At 41.5% G+C, this 14,727-nt stretch overlaps 1 protein-coding gene across 9 annotated transcripts in view; it reads right to left on the minus strand.

Moving 5' to 3' along the window:
- The window catches only part of LOC135945257 (ras-specific guanine nucleotide-releasing factor 2-like), a 75,537-nt gene extending 64,246 nt beyond the window's left edge, over positions 1-11,291 (minus strand). For all 9 annotated transcript variants that reach the window (XM_065492825.1, XM_065492824.1, XM_065492826.1 and 6 more), the window contains exon 1: positions 11,033-11,291. In XM_065492825.1, coding sequence (XP_065348897.1) covers positions 11,033-11,191 — 159 coding nt within the window. In that variant the 5' untranslated portion in view covers positions 11,192-11,291. The remainder of the gene's footprint in view (positions 1-11,032) is intronic.
- Positions 11,292-14,727: the final 3,436 nt, after the last annotated feature.

The raw sequence follows: 14,727 nt of genomic DNA on the forward strand, positions 1-14,727 counted from the left end.
GTGCACTTTTTCCCTCGAGCTACCAGGTGAGCGCCGGCGGAGAGCCGCCGGGAGACGAGAGAGCATCATGAAATTCTGCCGACCGTCCGCCAACGAACAATAATTTTTCTGCTATTATTAGATTCTTGCCTCGGTGGGAAAAGCACTCGGATTTATTGCTCTCGCTGAAACGCAAATTAAATGGCGCACCGCGTGGTGCAGATTTATTTGTGGGTGCCGTGACAAAAATGATGGCTCGTTTGTAACGCGAGAGTTGTTGCGCTCTTGTAATTAGGCTCTCCCGAAGAGCGGCGCTTTTGATGACAAAATTGGCCGCTAAGCTCATTAGTTTGTACACCGAAAGGAAAACACAGGTGGAATATGACGCTGGAGAAGTTTTTGGCTCTGAATTTAAATTAGGAGGACTACTTGGCATCGAGCGAGAGACGGGAAAGTCGTCGGTGTTTAAAGTCGTTAACAGATGGCGGCACCGTTCAATGGCCAGTTTATTGTATGTGCTGAGCATGATACACAAGAAAGCTCAATATTTTCCTTCGGTGTATTAATATAAAAGCTTCACTGATTGTAGCAGTAAAAGATACTTGTGAAAATTGTTTTTTGTCGCAATTTTTATCACTTTGTAGAATCCACAACAGCGCACGGTTAAATCCAAAATCACGGAACAGAACGTATAAACGGACCGAGGTATACTGTAATGTCGGTAGCGTCGAGCTCTAAATGTACGCGTCTGGACACTGGTTAATGAGTTTCCACTTTTATGCGTTGCATAATTGAAAGGCACGTGTGCCGGAAAAAGGCGCAGCTTTTTGACTTGCAAAGCACACACGCCAAACAAAGGCCGTGGAAAATTTAATCTCGACGCTTTTCCGGTGTGTTATCATTGCACGGCCGCAAAGCCGCGAGATTACTTTCCCCCCGCCACATGCATCTTTCTCTCTGGACGAGAAAAATTACGAACGAGACGACGCTGAGGAATGAAAGGGAAAAATAATACACGCCGTACAGCAGGCCCAACTTTCTGCTTGTCGAAAAAAGGAAGAAGACACAAGTCGCAATTTCCGGAGAGCAATGTACGTTTTTCCCCTTGGTATTATACACATTTCTTGGAGCGGCCTGCTGTTTTCCTGTGCATTAAGAATATAAAATGCAAATATGAATAATGCCGTTTTGCATGAGATGTTCATCTGCATAAAAATGCGACGTTGACGCAGTGGCGCTCAAGGAAGGAGTGAGTAGAGGCAACCGGTGGCACATTTGTTTTCAGCCGAGTTTCGCAACTCTATCTCTGCTTGCATGCAAAAACACGCACCCTGGATATGCGGAGTCGTTGGCAACGGAATTGATGAGGGCACGCCTGCTGCTATTTTGCGTACTTTCTTCGCACTCTACGCCCCTTGAGCCGGAATAAAAGGAGGATTTGTACAATTTCTGCACATCACATCTTATTTGTTCAACATACGTGCGGATTCTCGCTTTCCACCTCTTTTAGAGTGATTTTCGGCTTTGCGATTTTGTGGGGATAGAAGATTCGAGTCCGTTCACAACAAGTTGGAAGAAATAAAAAGCAATCAGAACGGTAACGTTCGATCATTTTATTTATATATTTAGCAAAAGTCCTGACTCAAGATTTATTATTGGACGTTCTATATATCACTGAGAGGTTTCCCTACGCTGCCTCGTCTGGTTTCTTTTTCACTCTCACCATTTTAGACATTATCCAATGAGAAGAAGCCAAAAATTCTCTTTTCCTCCTTCACAATAAAAAATATACCTCTAAAGAGAATCATTTTTCCTGACTCTGTTGAAATTACAAAAAAAAAATTGTTCCAAAAATATGAAGCAGCTTTTTGTCTCGTGGTAAAAAATAATGCCCTCAGTCAGCCAAATTACGTCACAGCCGGAGAAAGGATTTGCGTGTTTAATTGAGCCTGAAATGGGTATTGTGCCGTCGACGGGCGGGCGGGCGGACAGTGATTGTGCGTCGGTTTAATTTGCTTCAAAGCACCGGCTCCGGCTCGGTTTGTATTTCAAATTGCCTGCCGGCAGACCGGCAAAGTGGCCGGACGAAAAAGCAACAGAAGCGAGCGGCCTCTTCTTTTTTCCGCATGACGGCCCCGTCGTAACCATAAACTGATGCGAACGCTGCATCAAAGCAGGCTTGAAACGGCCGCTTGCTTCCTCTTTTCCGCCTGTCGCATTTTTCCGCCGCAAGATGACTTTTGAAGCGATTACTCGCGCCGTCCAGGCCAACCGAAATAAATGGAGTGCTGTGGCACCGTGTTTACGATTCAATTATTGCCTTTTTCCGCGTCCCTCGGCTTTTTCATTAGTTCCTCTTTGACACGCAGCCTTTTGAGCGATATTTGAAAGAAATCTTGATATTCAAACAGATTAATGATTTCTCATTAGCTTTTGATCCTCCGAGAGTTGCTGAATGGGTCGGCCTTCTTAATAAAATTAAAGAGAAAATTAGCCTCCTCTCCGCGCAGCTCTTTCAACTTTCTATAGGCAAAAATCCCTGGGAGAGGCCATGAAAAGGCCGCTAAAGAGCTGTATCTTCATAGAACAGAGGCAGCGGGGCGCTTTTATTACCGCTCTCGTAACCAAAAATTAGCACATTTCGTAGCTAATAAATATTCATGCGCAACAGCGGCCGTAAAGCTTTGACAAAAGATTCGCACCGCCATGCGGCCCCAAGCCCGGCCCAAGCCCTGGGCGCAAAGTTGATCGTTTTTTATGGCTCTTCATTTTACGATTGAGAGCAATAATCGCGAACGCCGCAGCTGGAATAAAAGCAGGGTTACTGCCGCAAATGAAAAGCCAGCTGGCGAAAAGATAGAGGGGCGTGTTATTAAAAGTGGAAAGAGGCACTTACGAGAGGCATTAAATAATTCTGCGCCGCGTTCGCGTTAATGTCGGCGAGTCGGAATGCACTTTAATGTGTGCGCCGTCGTGACACCGTAATTTACATTCTGATGTAGCTGTTGCGTGCCCGCCTGTTTTATTATTGATACGCTCGCTCGAGAGCCACCCCGTTGCTGGCACTTGGCAGCCGGATTTGCCGTTCAAAGGGAACACCGTCAACCCTGATCCTGCGACTCGTTAGGAGTTGCAAACGCATTACCGAGATTACATGCCAACACGCGAGTGGATGAGACTGAGAGCAGGCGAGAAGGATGGCAAATGGATTCTAGAAATTTTAATTTCATCTTGCACGTTGCAAGTAGTAGGGTATTCATGCGGACCCGCGAACAAGCGTAAAGGGCATGCATCGCTATAGCTTAATAGTAGTGCAGAGCAGCCTTAACAATGATGCATGACCCAACAGAGGCGCGTGTGAAGTAATTAAAATTGTGTTTGCGTGCCTGCGTCGCGGGACAGTTTAAATTAGTGTAGATGCCTATCGGAATATTGGATGCGTGCCTCGTGAATAAATGGTTATTTGTGGTGTTGTGTGCTCTAATTTATATCCAATGGCACGATGGAATGCCTCTAAGCCATCGACTGAATGGATTTCAATGGTGCGTCAAATTTGCGATTCGTTTGCTACAACTGCTGGATTTGCTAACAATTGAATTTTTATTCGATCACAATTTGAAATAAAAGAGTTTATATCTCTGTTTCTAAGTGCAAATCCACTGGTTCAGATTTGCAATGTTCCAACCTCATTTTCTGTATCACATTTCCACAGGTCCAAAAGCAGTCGAATTTTTAGAATTACAGCATGTGAAAAATGGGCTCAAAGCTAAATTTGAAAAGGATAAATGACTCGGTCTGTGCGTGTATGTGATGAACCCGGATTTCTCTTCACGAAATGAAAGGAATTCCTCGCTCCACGCAGGCAGGCAGGGGAAACAGCGAGATTCAGACTCAGACCACAGAGAGCGAATTTCACTCAAAGACAAACAGAAAGGAAATTTCACCTGATTCGCTGGCTGCGGCACAGTCAGGGAATTCGGATGTGCCAGGGAGGGGGGATAATTGCAAGCGAAATACCTTGTGCCAAAACGAATTTCCTGCGTGCCGAGAGAGCATGTTGTAATGGTACGGCAGGCAAAACAAGACGGCTGCTGCCGCCCGCTGCGAATCGATTTGGGGGGCGCACGCGGAAACGCACAGCCTGTTGCCTCGCGGCTGTTTTCGCTGAGCGCTGCTCACTCACTCAGCGTGATCATTAATATTGTGTGTGTGTGTGTTACGGTTCCATGTAATTTTGTCATATGTGAGGCCTGCGCTGCCAGCAACACGCAAATTTACTTCTTTTTCAATCCGCGCCGCTTTGTTTGCGCTTTTGCCTCTCCCTTTCCACGAATACCGCTGCTTTTCGATTTTCCCTGGAGCAAAATACAAGGAAGAGTTGCCAACGCAGATGAATATCTTATTGAAGAGAGGAAAATGCTTTCAAGAGAGGTCTAAATTCAACGACCAAAATTTAAATAAAGAGCTTTTCGGCGGGAATGAACTGAACGCACAGCACATCATTAAAGGATGAAAGAACGCGGATAGCGGAGAAATATCTTTGAGCAGCAGAAAAATGAGAAAAGGCCACCGCTGGACGTAGAAATTGGGAACAACATTTTGACGCTCAGGGCACGACCAAGACCGCAGGTTACGACAATGGGGAAAAAATCCTGATACCCTGCCATAATAATTACATTGCAAGGTTTTAGGATTGTCAGTTATCATTGTCTCTATTTTCATTAAGCACGACTCTTCAATTCATTCGTGTATTTATCTCTTTAGCGGCTGACGTCAAAATACACAGCCCCTCTCTCTTTGTCCAGCACTCGTATCAAACAAAAGGTGGCTCGTTACAGCTATTTCAAACTGAAGCTTTGAATAAAGTATCCTTTAGCTCTGAAACTTTAGTAGTTGTAAATCTGCTGTTAATTTACTTTGTACTTTGCCGGCCTTGATCAACAGAGGAAAGCAATATGGTACGCACACGCACGTCAAATGCAGCAAAGACTGAAGAGACTGAAACTTGTGTTGGCAAAAAATAATTCCATTGGCCTCACACGAGCACGCATTCCCAGTTTGCGCTTATAAATGAAATAAAGAGCACGCAAAGTGGTAGAAGACTTTTGCCCAGCCGAGCGAAAGGCCGCGCGATAAGCAAACCCCTGAACTAAAGCAAACAGCAGAGCTGCCACTTAATTCCCGCCCGCCACCACTGCAGGCACAAATCAACTCCTAACAGCAAATACACCATTGCAAACAAATATTTGCCAGAAGAGAGAATGACGAAATCAGCTAAAGTGGAAGTTTGTTTATTATTTTCTTTCTCTTCCTCGTCGTTCCCTATTTTATTGCAGGGGAGCGCTTTCTTTGTTCTCTCCTATAGCGTCACTCGGATCTGTCTGCACGGCGGCTGAAGAGAACATTTGCATACGCCTCTCGACAAGACGGGGTGCAAATTTATTTGCATATTTATGCTATTTGCTCGGAGAGAAAGAATTCTAATGGCCCCAGAAGTTCCTGACGCGCTGAGTGCGTGTAATGGACGATATCGCCCGGGATCATGTAATGTTTGTTTTGTTTGTTTGGCCTTTAATAGGCCATATTCTGAATCCGGATGGAGATATGGTGAGGTGCAATTTATTGCTGTCATATATTATTATCAATCGGGTAAATGATGCGTTACTGTTATTGTAGGCAATAAAAAGACATGGATGTCGAAACTAAAAACTAATGTCATTATTTTCTTTAATTCAAATCAGAGCCCCGTTGAATTTTTGAAGTAGTTACAGCAAAGAACTGTTGTACAAGGAGAACTAACACGTATTTTTAACGCTATAATTGAAAATTTTCAAAGACGCAATGATTTCATATAAGGCTAAATATAAAAGATTTTTGACGCCCATGTCCTTGAAATGATCAAAAGTAGATGCAATAGAAATTAATTTATTAGGTTAAGAGGTCAAAAGAGAGGAGATAATATAAAGTGATGGCGTACGTGTTTGAAATAGAGAGGGCAAAATCGATGGGCATCAGAGTCTGCATAATTTCCGCAAGCGTCTAGTTTCAGCTCACGTTACGAGTTGTTGCTCTCGTGGCACGCTTAGATTGAATATTTAATGTTTGAGGAATCAGACCGCAAACGCAACATTGATGTTGTTTTAGCGCACCACACCACCATCAACGTCAGGAAACAGACAACACGCAGCCACGCCCTTTGTTTCTCCAAAATTCCATTAACAGTAATGCCTTAATCGCCAACAATGTGTGCACGCTCACTCTCTCCAGTCTCCAGTGTGTGTACGTGCGCGAGCATCTTTGCCGCACCACCGAATCCCGGGCAATTTTCGCCAAAACTTGAATTTTTCATAACGCTAGCGCGCGGCCGACCGGGCGGCTCCCGAATGAATTTTGAATAATCTCCTCGCATGCTGCTCGAGTGAGTTCCTTTACAAATCAAAAATGAGAGCAGCAGGCACGGCGTGTGTTAATTAACTCTCCTCTTTTCCTCTGCGGCAACTCCAATTTCAGAGTTAGCTCGCCTGACTTGCTCTGCTGCTCCTATTTTCCCGTTTTGCACGGGTGCACATATTGCAGAATGAAAGCACCATGAATTGTTTCTAAAATCAATAGGTTACGTCCACGATAAAAATGAATTCTTGAATTGCTTTACACCGAAACTGATTAATTCGAAAACAAAAATAATGGAGAAATTACGTATAAATTTATTTGCCCGCCTGCATATTTGGTTAAATAGCTGTATGCATTAGCACATGTAGCTGAAATTAGTTAACAACTGAAAATTAGAAAAATACACATACAGGGAGTTGATTAAAGAAAAGAAAAAAACTACAAAATGGCTATAGTTGAAATGTCAATGGAAAATGATATGACACGTTCTCGGATAGCCACTGTTTATGCTCCTATAATTTACGAAATTCTGCTCGGTTTGCTAAACGAGTCCTATATATTTGTGACTTTTAAAAATTACCCGCGGAGTTCGAATTTGCCTATACGGATAAACGTGTTATTGCAAAATGAACTGGTGCCAGCAACTTTGCGAAATATGGTGGAGCGTGCGATGAAGAATTATGATGTCTGCAGCACGGGTGGCCGATTCATCCTAATTTGGCCGTAAAAGTAGCTCCGAAGACCTAAAGAATCGTTTAAAAGAGTCGTAAATAAGGCGCGCGGAGCGGCGGCTGCTGCGGCGCGAGCGAGAGATCACTTATTCCGATCCACTTGTTCCGCCGAGCACGCCTCGTTTGACACCACCCCTCACTCTTTCACGTTGCATTCCGCCTGACGTGAATAATTAGAAGCTGCTCTCCGACACGTAACGCGCCCACATAGCTCCTTTCTTTCCCCAATAATTGCCATTCAATGACTAATTATTGATTGCTCGCGCGATGTGATCAAACGCTGCCGAGTTTGGCTTTGTCGCACTGTTGTGACGTAATACCTGCTTTCTTGTTGACTCGATAACTTTTTATAGGCATTTCATCTGAATAGAATTTTCTTGGCTGTATCTATAAATAAAATTCCCACAAAAACCAAATAATTATAGTTTTAACTATAATTAAAATATAAATATTTTTGGAATTTATGTTACAGTAAAAAATTGCTGTAATTTTGAACCGAAACCGAACCAATTTTGCTGTCGCATTTTTACTAAACTTTTAATGAAGTTCTCAGTCATGATTAAAAATGTGGTTTTCATCTTTACGGACTAAATAATTAAGTTTTCTGATGATTTAATTTCATGAAAAAAAAATCGATTTTCCTATTATTCTGATGCCCAGTCAGATTTTGTGAATTTCGAACACTTTGATGTGTTTGCTCAACTGGATTATATTAAAGTATTTTTGCTGCGTTCTCATGTTTGCTTCGTGAGTGGACTTCCCCATCTTTCTAATGGACAGTGAATTGTTTATTCACAGGATAATATAACATGGCAGAAATTTACATAAAAGTTAATTCGAACGCAGTTTGTTCCATTGCAGAGTTCTAAAATATTTTCAGCATTAGTTTAAATTATATTTGCACTAGCAGAACGGCCCGATTTGATAGTAAAAGCAAATAGAGCTACGCTCTTGGTTAATTTAAAAGGGGGTTTTCTCCTCTCCAAGCAAAGGCACATGTCCTGTAAGTCAATACGATCCTTTGTGCTGAGCAAGTTTGCTCTACGAGCCTGATCGCTTACATTGTTTTAGCGAACACGAAGAGAAATTGCAAAACGTGGAGTGGAAGCATTCAACGTTGGTTACAAACGAAATAATTTAGTTAAATGCTGCTCTAGTAATCAACCATTCAGTTTGATTAACATTCTGTATAACACAACATGTTTGTTTAGCGCAAAATCTAAAATTAAAACTATGCACATCATCAATGTTGAATTTTGCCTGTATAACCAAATTTATGCTAACGAGATGATAGCCATAAATATATGAGTGAAATGAAAAAAATGTTTAGTTCAAAAGGAGTATTTATTATTTGATTTGAATATCGGGGAGAAACGTAGCTGAAAAAGTTTCCCACAAAATCGGATGGCTCTCCGGCCTATTTTCTCAAGATCTGTTTATCATAAGTTTTCTGTGAAGGGCACGCAGCACTCGATAAATTGCCAAACTTTTGAAATTTCCTTTTAAGCAGGAGGCAGAGCCGAGTGTCGATGTAAGTTTTTATCAGTTCTCCGACCCGCAACATCCGCACCAGCCGGGCGAACAAAAGCACCGTCATCGCTGCGTTGTTTGCACGGTTGGCAGCGGCGATAAAACAATCGCATACATACAAACATGTGTTCATGGTCGTTTAATTCGCCGAAATTCGCAGCCAGACACAAGTAGTGTAGACATAAAGTGTGCGCGGAGGCTAATTTCACGACCGCGCGCGCGTCGCTTTTACAGCCAATTTCGGGTCCACAGCACGCTGGGGAGCATCTGTATCTGTACGTGTTGTCAATGGAAAGGAGCCGCCAGAAAAAAAAAATAAAATTCGATATCTTTATCGAGGAAAGCAGCTTGGGTGACAAAAGACGAGTCCCGAGTACTCAGGTCACGAATCCAATTACGCGACGCGCGCGTTCGTTTTTTCACCTGACGGGCGGTGACTCAGGTGTGCACCCCGTCGGGAATTAACGTACAGGCCTCGATTTCATGCTGCAGCCAAGTTATTAATGGATGGTGTTGTGAAAAATCGTGAATGTCGCTCCAGAGAGCAAAGCTGATGAAAAAACCAGATTCGAAGTGGGAAATGAATGATGGGATTTTTCTCCTTTCCTCACTAGAATTGCAATTATAATCGAGATGAAATAAATGTTAAGTATCAAAGATCTTCCAAGTTTTTTATTGCATTTTAATGAGGTTAATAGCATGCTGACGCAAAGAATAAAGAAATAAGGCGCATATCGCGTTGCAAAAAAAGGAAATGAATGCGCTGGCAATAAAAAATCCTCATTGCGATAGATTGGAATCTTCCACTTGATTTTTTCCTTTTCTATGGATGTTGACATTCTTGATTATGAATATAATAAGCAATTCGCATTTGAAAGGCTTCCATTGCGTAAGCTTTTTCCTCTTTTGATAAAGAAGACAGCATCAATGGTGGAGACCGCATTCTGATTGTGAGCGTTGTTATTTCATCTGCGATGAATTGTGAATACAAATTCGAATTAAAAATATCTGGGATTAAAATATACTGTATTTGTTCACGCTTTCTTCAGTGTTTCAACAGATTTTACTACTCTTTCATGAATCAGATTCTTGTAATTTTTTATTAGATGAATATTCGTGAACCTTATAGGAAATTATTTTTCAGGAAATAGGTGGGAAAAATTATAAAGTTAACATTAAATTATATACATATATACTTTAATTTATCAACTATGCCTAGAGTAAAATAATTTTCTCATTTGAAAAACCTCATGCTGTAGCACCGCGGAATCGTCTAGATCAGCATTATCGCGTTTCATAAACGAGATGTAAATGGTGTCTCCGCAAGGAAAGAGGTTGTGGGGTTACTCGGTTCGAGCCAAAAGGAAATGCATCTAGTTCCTTAGTAGTCGTAGATTTAATCCATAATTAAGACCCGGTATTATCTTCGGGTCTATAAGTTATTACAAGCATCATATATGCGCACGACATTATACTCCCGGCCGGAGAGGTAAATGCGACATGACCGTATGCGTGCGTAGGTGAGCGGTCAGTGAAGGTGTATTATACAGGGTAAATGAGAAAAGCTTATCATACAGTTACAAGTGACATCTAAAGGTTACAAACTAAGTTAACGCCAATAAGCGGGAACCGCTACAAGGTTAAACCACAATGAACTGTGAAATTAGACCATGTTTTACTTATCTCCGTCGCTTTATCAACCACAATTTCATTTGTGGAGCGACCGCAAGAAACGAAAAACAGCCAACAAGGAAATTAATTATTTAACAATGTATTTTGAGAATTTTCACAATCAATTATCATACATGAAAATTCTAGTAAGTTAAGCAATTTTGATAATAAACTTGTAGTCTTTCTCATCGTAAAATTCTTAATTGTTATGTAACCTTCTAAATCCTGAAATCTCGAGAAGTATAAAGCATAAACGTACTGTCTCTGGATAACATTTATAAATCAAGTTTATTGATTAAAAAATATTTTTTGATGGTCATTTTGGCATTGAACGAACACACCAAGATGGTAAGACTGATTTAACTGTGATAAACCAATGATGAATCGTTAATATTTTGCTCAAGCTTCTCATTTAGTACCGAGACTGTGGAACTCAAGAGACAAAAATGTTAAAACAGAAAGTTAAAAATGGGGTTTCTCCTTGCATTATCCCCTTTTCAATTTTTTGCAACAATGCTGTTTTTGAAGCTGAGTGAGCACCAGTTTGCGACGGAAAAAATACATTATTTCATTAGTAAGAACAAAAATCTTTTCTGTTCGCAAAATAATAAATATCATTTCACATTAGAGGGCATGAAAAATGGTGGGCTCGGTGTCGAAGGTCTGCAGCTAAAATTGGGGGGGCAAGCGCTGACAGCTAGGTTTAGGCTCCTGCGTTGAAGTCTTCTTACCTGGTAGAGGACGAACCAGCGCTGCTGCCATTTGGTGCTGTCGGCGGTCTTCTTGTAGAGGTAGCCGGTCATGTTGTGGTCGTAGTGGGCGCGCTCGGACAGCATCACCAGCTGGCTGTCGTTGACGCGCACGGTGCGCTGCATCTTGGGGCTCAGCATGTCGGCGGCGGCTGTGGTGGCGGCGGCGGCAACAGGTCGCGGCGTTGGCTCGCCAAGGCTGGCCGCAGCTGCTGCCGAAGCTCCTGCAAGCGCCGTTGCTCCGAGCGGGAATGAGCCAGAGCCGTTCCGTTCGGCCGGCCGGCCGACGTAAGCGGCACCGCGCCTGAGCGCTGCCCTCGCCGCTCATTGGCCCGCCCGCTGCCTGCAACCCCACCCGCCACCCCTCGGCCTGGATGCCGCTTCTTCGGGGGCTGCTGCGGACACGTTTTTTGCACCTCTGCACGCGCTACCAATGTTGCAGGTCGCGTGGATATTTAAAGCCCTTATTGCTGCTTTTTCGAGTGCGTTGAATGAGAACCAGTGCAATTAGCCTGTTAATTAAAATACGCTCGACCATGCCGCTTTTTATTAGCCACTCGGCGCGGCATCAGGTGTCAACATGGGGATGATTTCATTGTTAGGTCAAGCTGCTTGTTACTACCCGCAGCGCTTGAATGAAATTGGAGAGTCTCCCTAATAAAAAATTAATTAAATTCAGAAGAATCATTCCCTAGCATAAAAACAAATCGCCAGATTTTAATTATATTTTATGGTTATATTACAAATAAAAAATGACTATTCTCTTCGTATGGAATTGGTAAAAACATTTGGTTGTTGTTTCACTGCTTCTTTTTACACAAATCGAAATGAAAGCCATGACAAGCCTATTTTGTAAATAAAAAAGTGTCGGTTACCACACCACTTCAAATTTTGGCGAGCATTATTACACGCGTATCGATAAAAGCCGGCTCAATCTACGAGATCTTCCACTTGTCTTATATTATGGTTTGCCATAATTTGCTATTTTATGAATAGATTTCGTCCGCAGATGATGAAGATCACATGTTATGTATGTCCACATCTGGACGATGAAGTCGATAATTTTTCCAAAATACTCGGTGTCATTGAAATAAAAATTGAATCGCCTGGAACTCGTAGTTTTGCAGCTATATATCCAGCTGCAGTGCGCGTTGCAGCAGTTTTATTTGTGATGAATTTCTTTCTCAGGTGGAAAGCTCACATTTGCAAAGTATACTGGCTGACGTACTACTTCACTCTCCCCTGAACTTCCCCTTTTTAGCTTTGGGATTTTTCTCGACTTTTCCTTTCATTCGGGAAGAATAAAAAGGAAGCTATAGTACGTTTTTGATAAACCTTTTTGGTCAATTGAAAGCGCCGGAAATGACAAAATATCAATTTTAGAGGTAATTTATTCATTCATAGCCTTAAATTTTAAGTTCCTATTAGGTTCGATTTTGTGCTTCAAGCAGCCAGCATGGTGTTTTTCGCTCGCCTATTCAGCTAAACACTAACGACTGGATGAATTTTATTGATTGTTTAATTCAGCTTTGTTCCCTCATAGACAGATACAGCTTTCCTCTCGAAAAATGAAGAACAAAAAACAGTATATTTAAAAACAGGAACGTTTTATTGCAAACTAGGATTCTTGCAATTAGAAAAACAAATACATGATGTGCGTGCATTTTAAAGATCCTTATTTCTTATTCATCTTGGCAGCTTAAACACCAGTGGTGTATCTTCCTATTTGTATTACCACAATAATTGCTACACAGAGTTACATCATCGACGAACTTCTTTTTAAGTATCTCGTTAGTTATAAACGCAAGAAAATGCTAATTTATTTGGTCACATCTTGCATTTTTGTGCGATTGTTGTTCTTCACAAAATCAGAATCAGCATCAGCTGATTTCAACATTTCCAACGATCTAGCGGAATATTTAGTTGCAGCTTACAGCATTAGAAATACATACTTTGAAACAACCTGATGGTGGTAAACTAAGCTGCAAAAAGCACGACCTAATTAAATGAATGCATAATGCAAAGGACCTTTGCGATCGTAGTCACTACACTAATTAGCGACGACTTGGTTAGCAATGCATGCAATACTACTTATTATAACTGACAAGTAAAACTAGTTAAGTAGCTTAAGCACTTTACAAATGGTTGCATCCCAGTAATGCGGACAAAATTTAAAAAAAAAAACTTAAAATCATCAATACAGTGGCTTTATTTTAAGACAAAGAAGGGCATGCGCATTCGGGAATAAACTTGTAATTCAATAATTACTGAATAGCTCTACACTTTGGGGAAAATTAAAGATTAAACCTGGGAGTGTATTTCTTTCTTTGTTAAATTTTTTCTCAAATGGGAATATCAGAAATATGTCTCAGGCATTTGATATCTAAAATCCTTTTTAAATGCGGCCGCAGTTCACAGTCGTCAGAAGGGTATAATGGAATTATTCCTTCATAAATTCTCATGCTGGAAAATGAAAAACTTATCTTTTCATTACAACGGATATAATTTTTGAGCTTGTGAATGTTATAAGGTAAGGGTAAATCACAAAGACGACGAGTGGCAAGATTTCGTCACTGTATCCTCTTTTCGAACTTACTTCAAAGGAGTAAATTCGGTCGTTTTCGACGATCACTGATTCACAGTTATCTTCATCTAATACTGTGGTTAATAAATTTTATTTTGGAGATGAAGTACTGCTGATCAGATCTGCGGGTCCAAAACAGCTGCTATTGAGTATGAAAATCGTGATATGTAATGTTTCCTCGCTGAATTTTCACTATTAGCTTTTACCACCCAGATTTAATATTCCACATTGAGTAGAGCCGCATTCAGTTATTCTTAATAGTGGCTATAGTTTTCCTAAAAATATCAAATGGAATTTCCTTTAAAGGCATCTCTAAATTGAACAAACAATATTTAATATTTCTTGTAAACTACATAATTTGAATGAGTAAACTCATATTTTTCTAAATGATTAAATTGCCCTCAGCAGACGCGTCTTTGTACGCGCAGTAGGAAAATCTCGAATTGAAGGCAGCGATTCAATCAGCCTAAAGAAGGACCACTTTAACTTCCAATTAACTAATAGAGCCTCTGGAGAAGCTCTTGCGCGCTGCTTGATTGAAGTCTGCAGAATTTGATCGACTCTTGTCTCCTTCCTCATTCTATGAGCAAACTAAAATGGTGCTCCCTCGTCTTTTGAAATAATCCCCTTCACTTTCCAATTAATACAAATTAACCCAAGCTCTTGTTACTCCAGGAAAACTTTTTTATACAATAGTTAGACTAATTAATGATGATTCGGGAGAGATTGATTATTTTTCAGTTGCATGGATTGTTCCCTCGAACCAAAGCAGAATGGAAGAGCGTGGCAAAAGGCACCCGCACAGCATAATATCAATAAATCGTTTTTCCCTGCCCGCCCGCCGCCATAAATATATTTATTGTTGTTGGTGTCGTGCGGCCGTGCAGCTTTCAACCGTGTCTCCGTGTTCAGTTGCCCGTGCTATCATTTTTATATGCCAGTGTCCGCTCGCATTTTATTGAAAAAGCTTCTGGTGGACACACAGCGGGTGTAATCCCGCGCGCTGCAGGTAAGCTTCACCCCGTCACGTTTGACAGTCGCAGCTCTCTGATGGCTGGGGGAAATATGAAAAAGCTGCAGCAGCACTTTTGGC

The sequence above is a fragment of the Cloeon dipterum genome, chromosome X (genome assembly GCF_949628265.1).
Source record: "Cloeon dipterum chromosome X, ieCloDipt1.1, whole genome shotgun sequence".
Taxonomy (NCBI): Eukaryota; Metazoa; Arthropoda; class Insecta; order Ephemeroptera; family Baetidae; genus Cloeon; species Cloeon dipterum.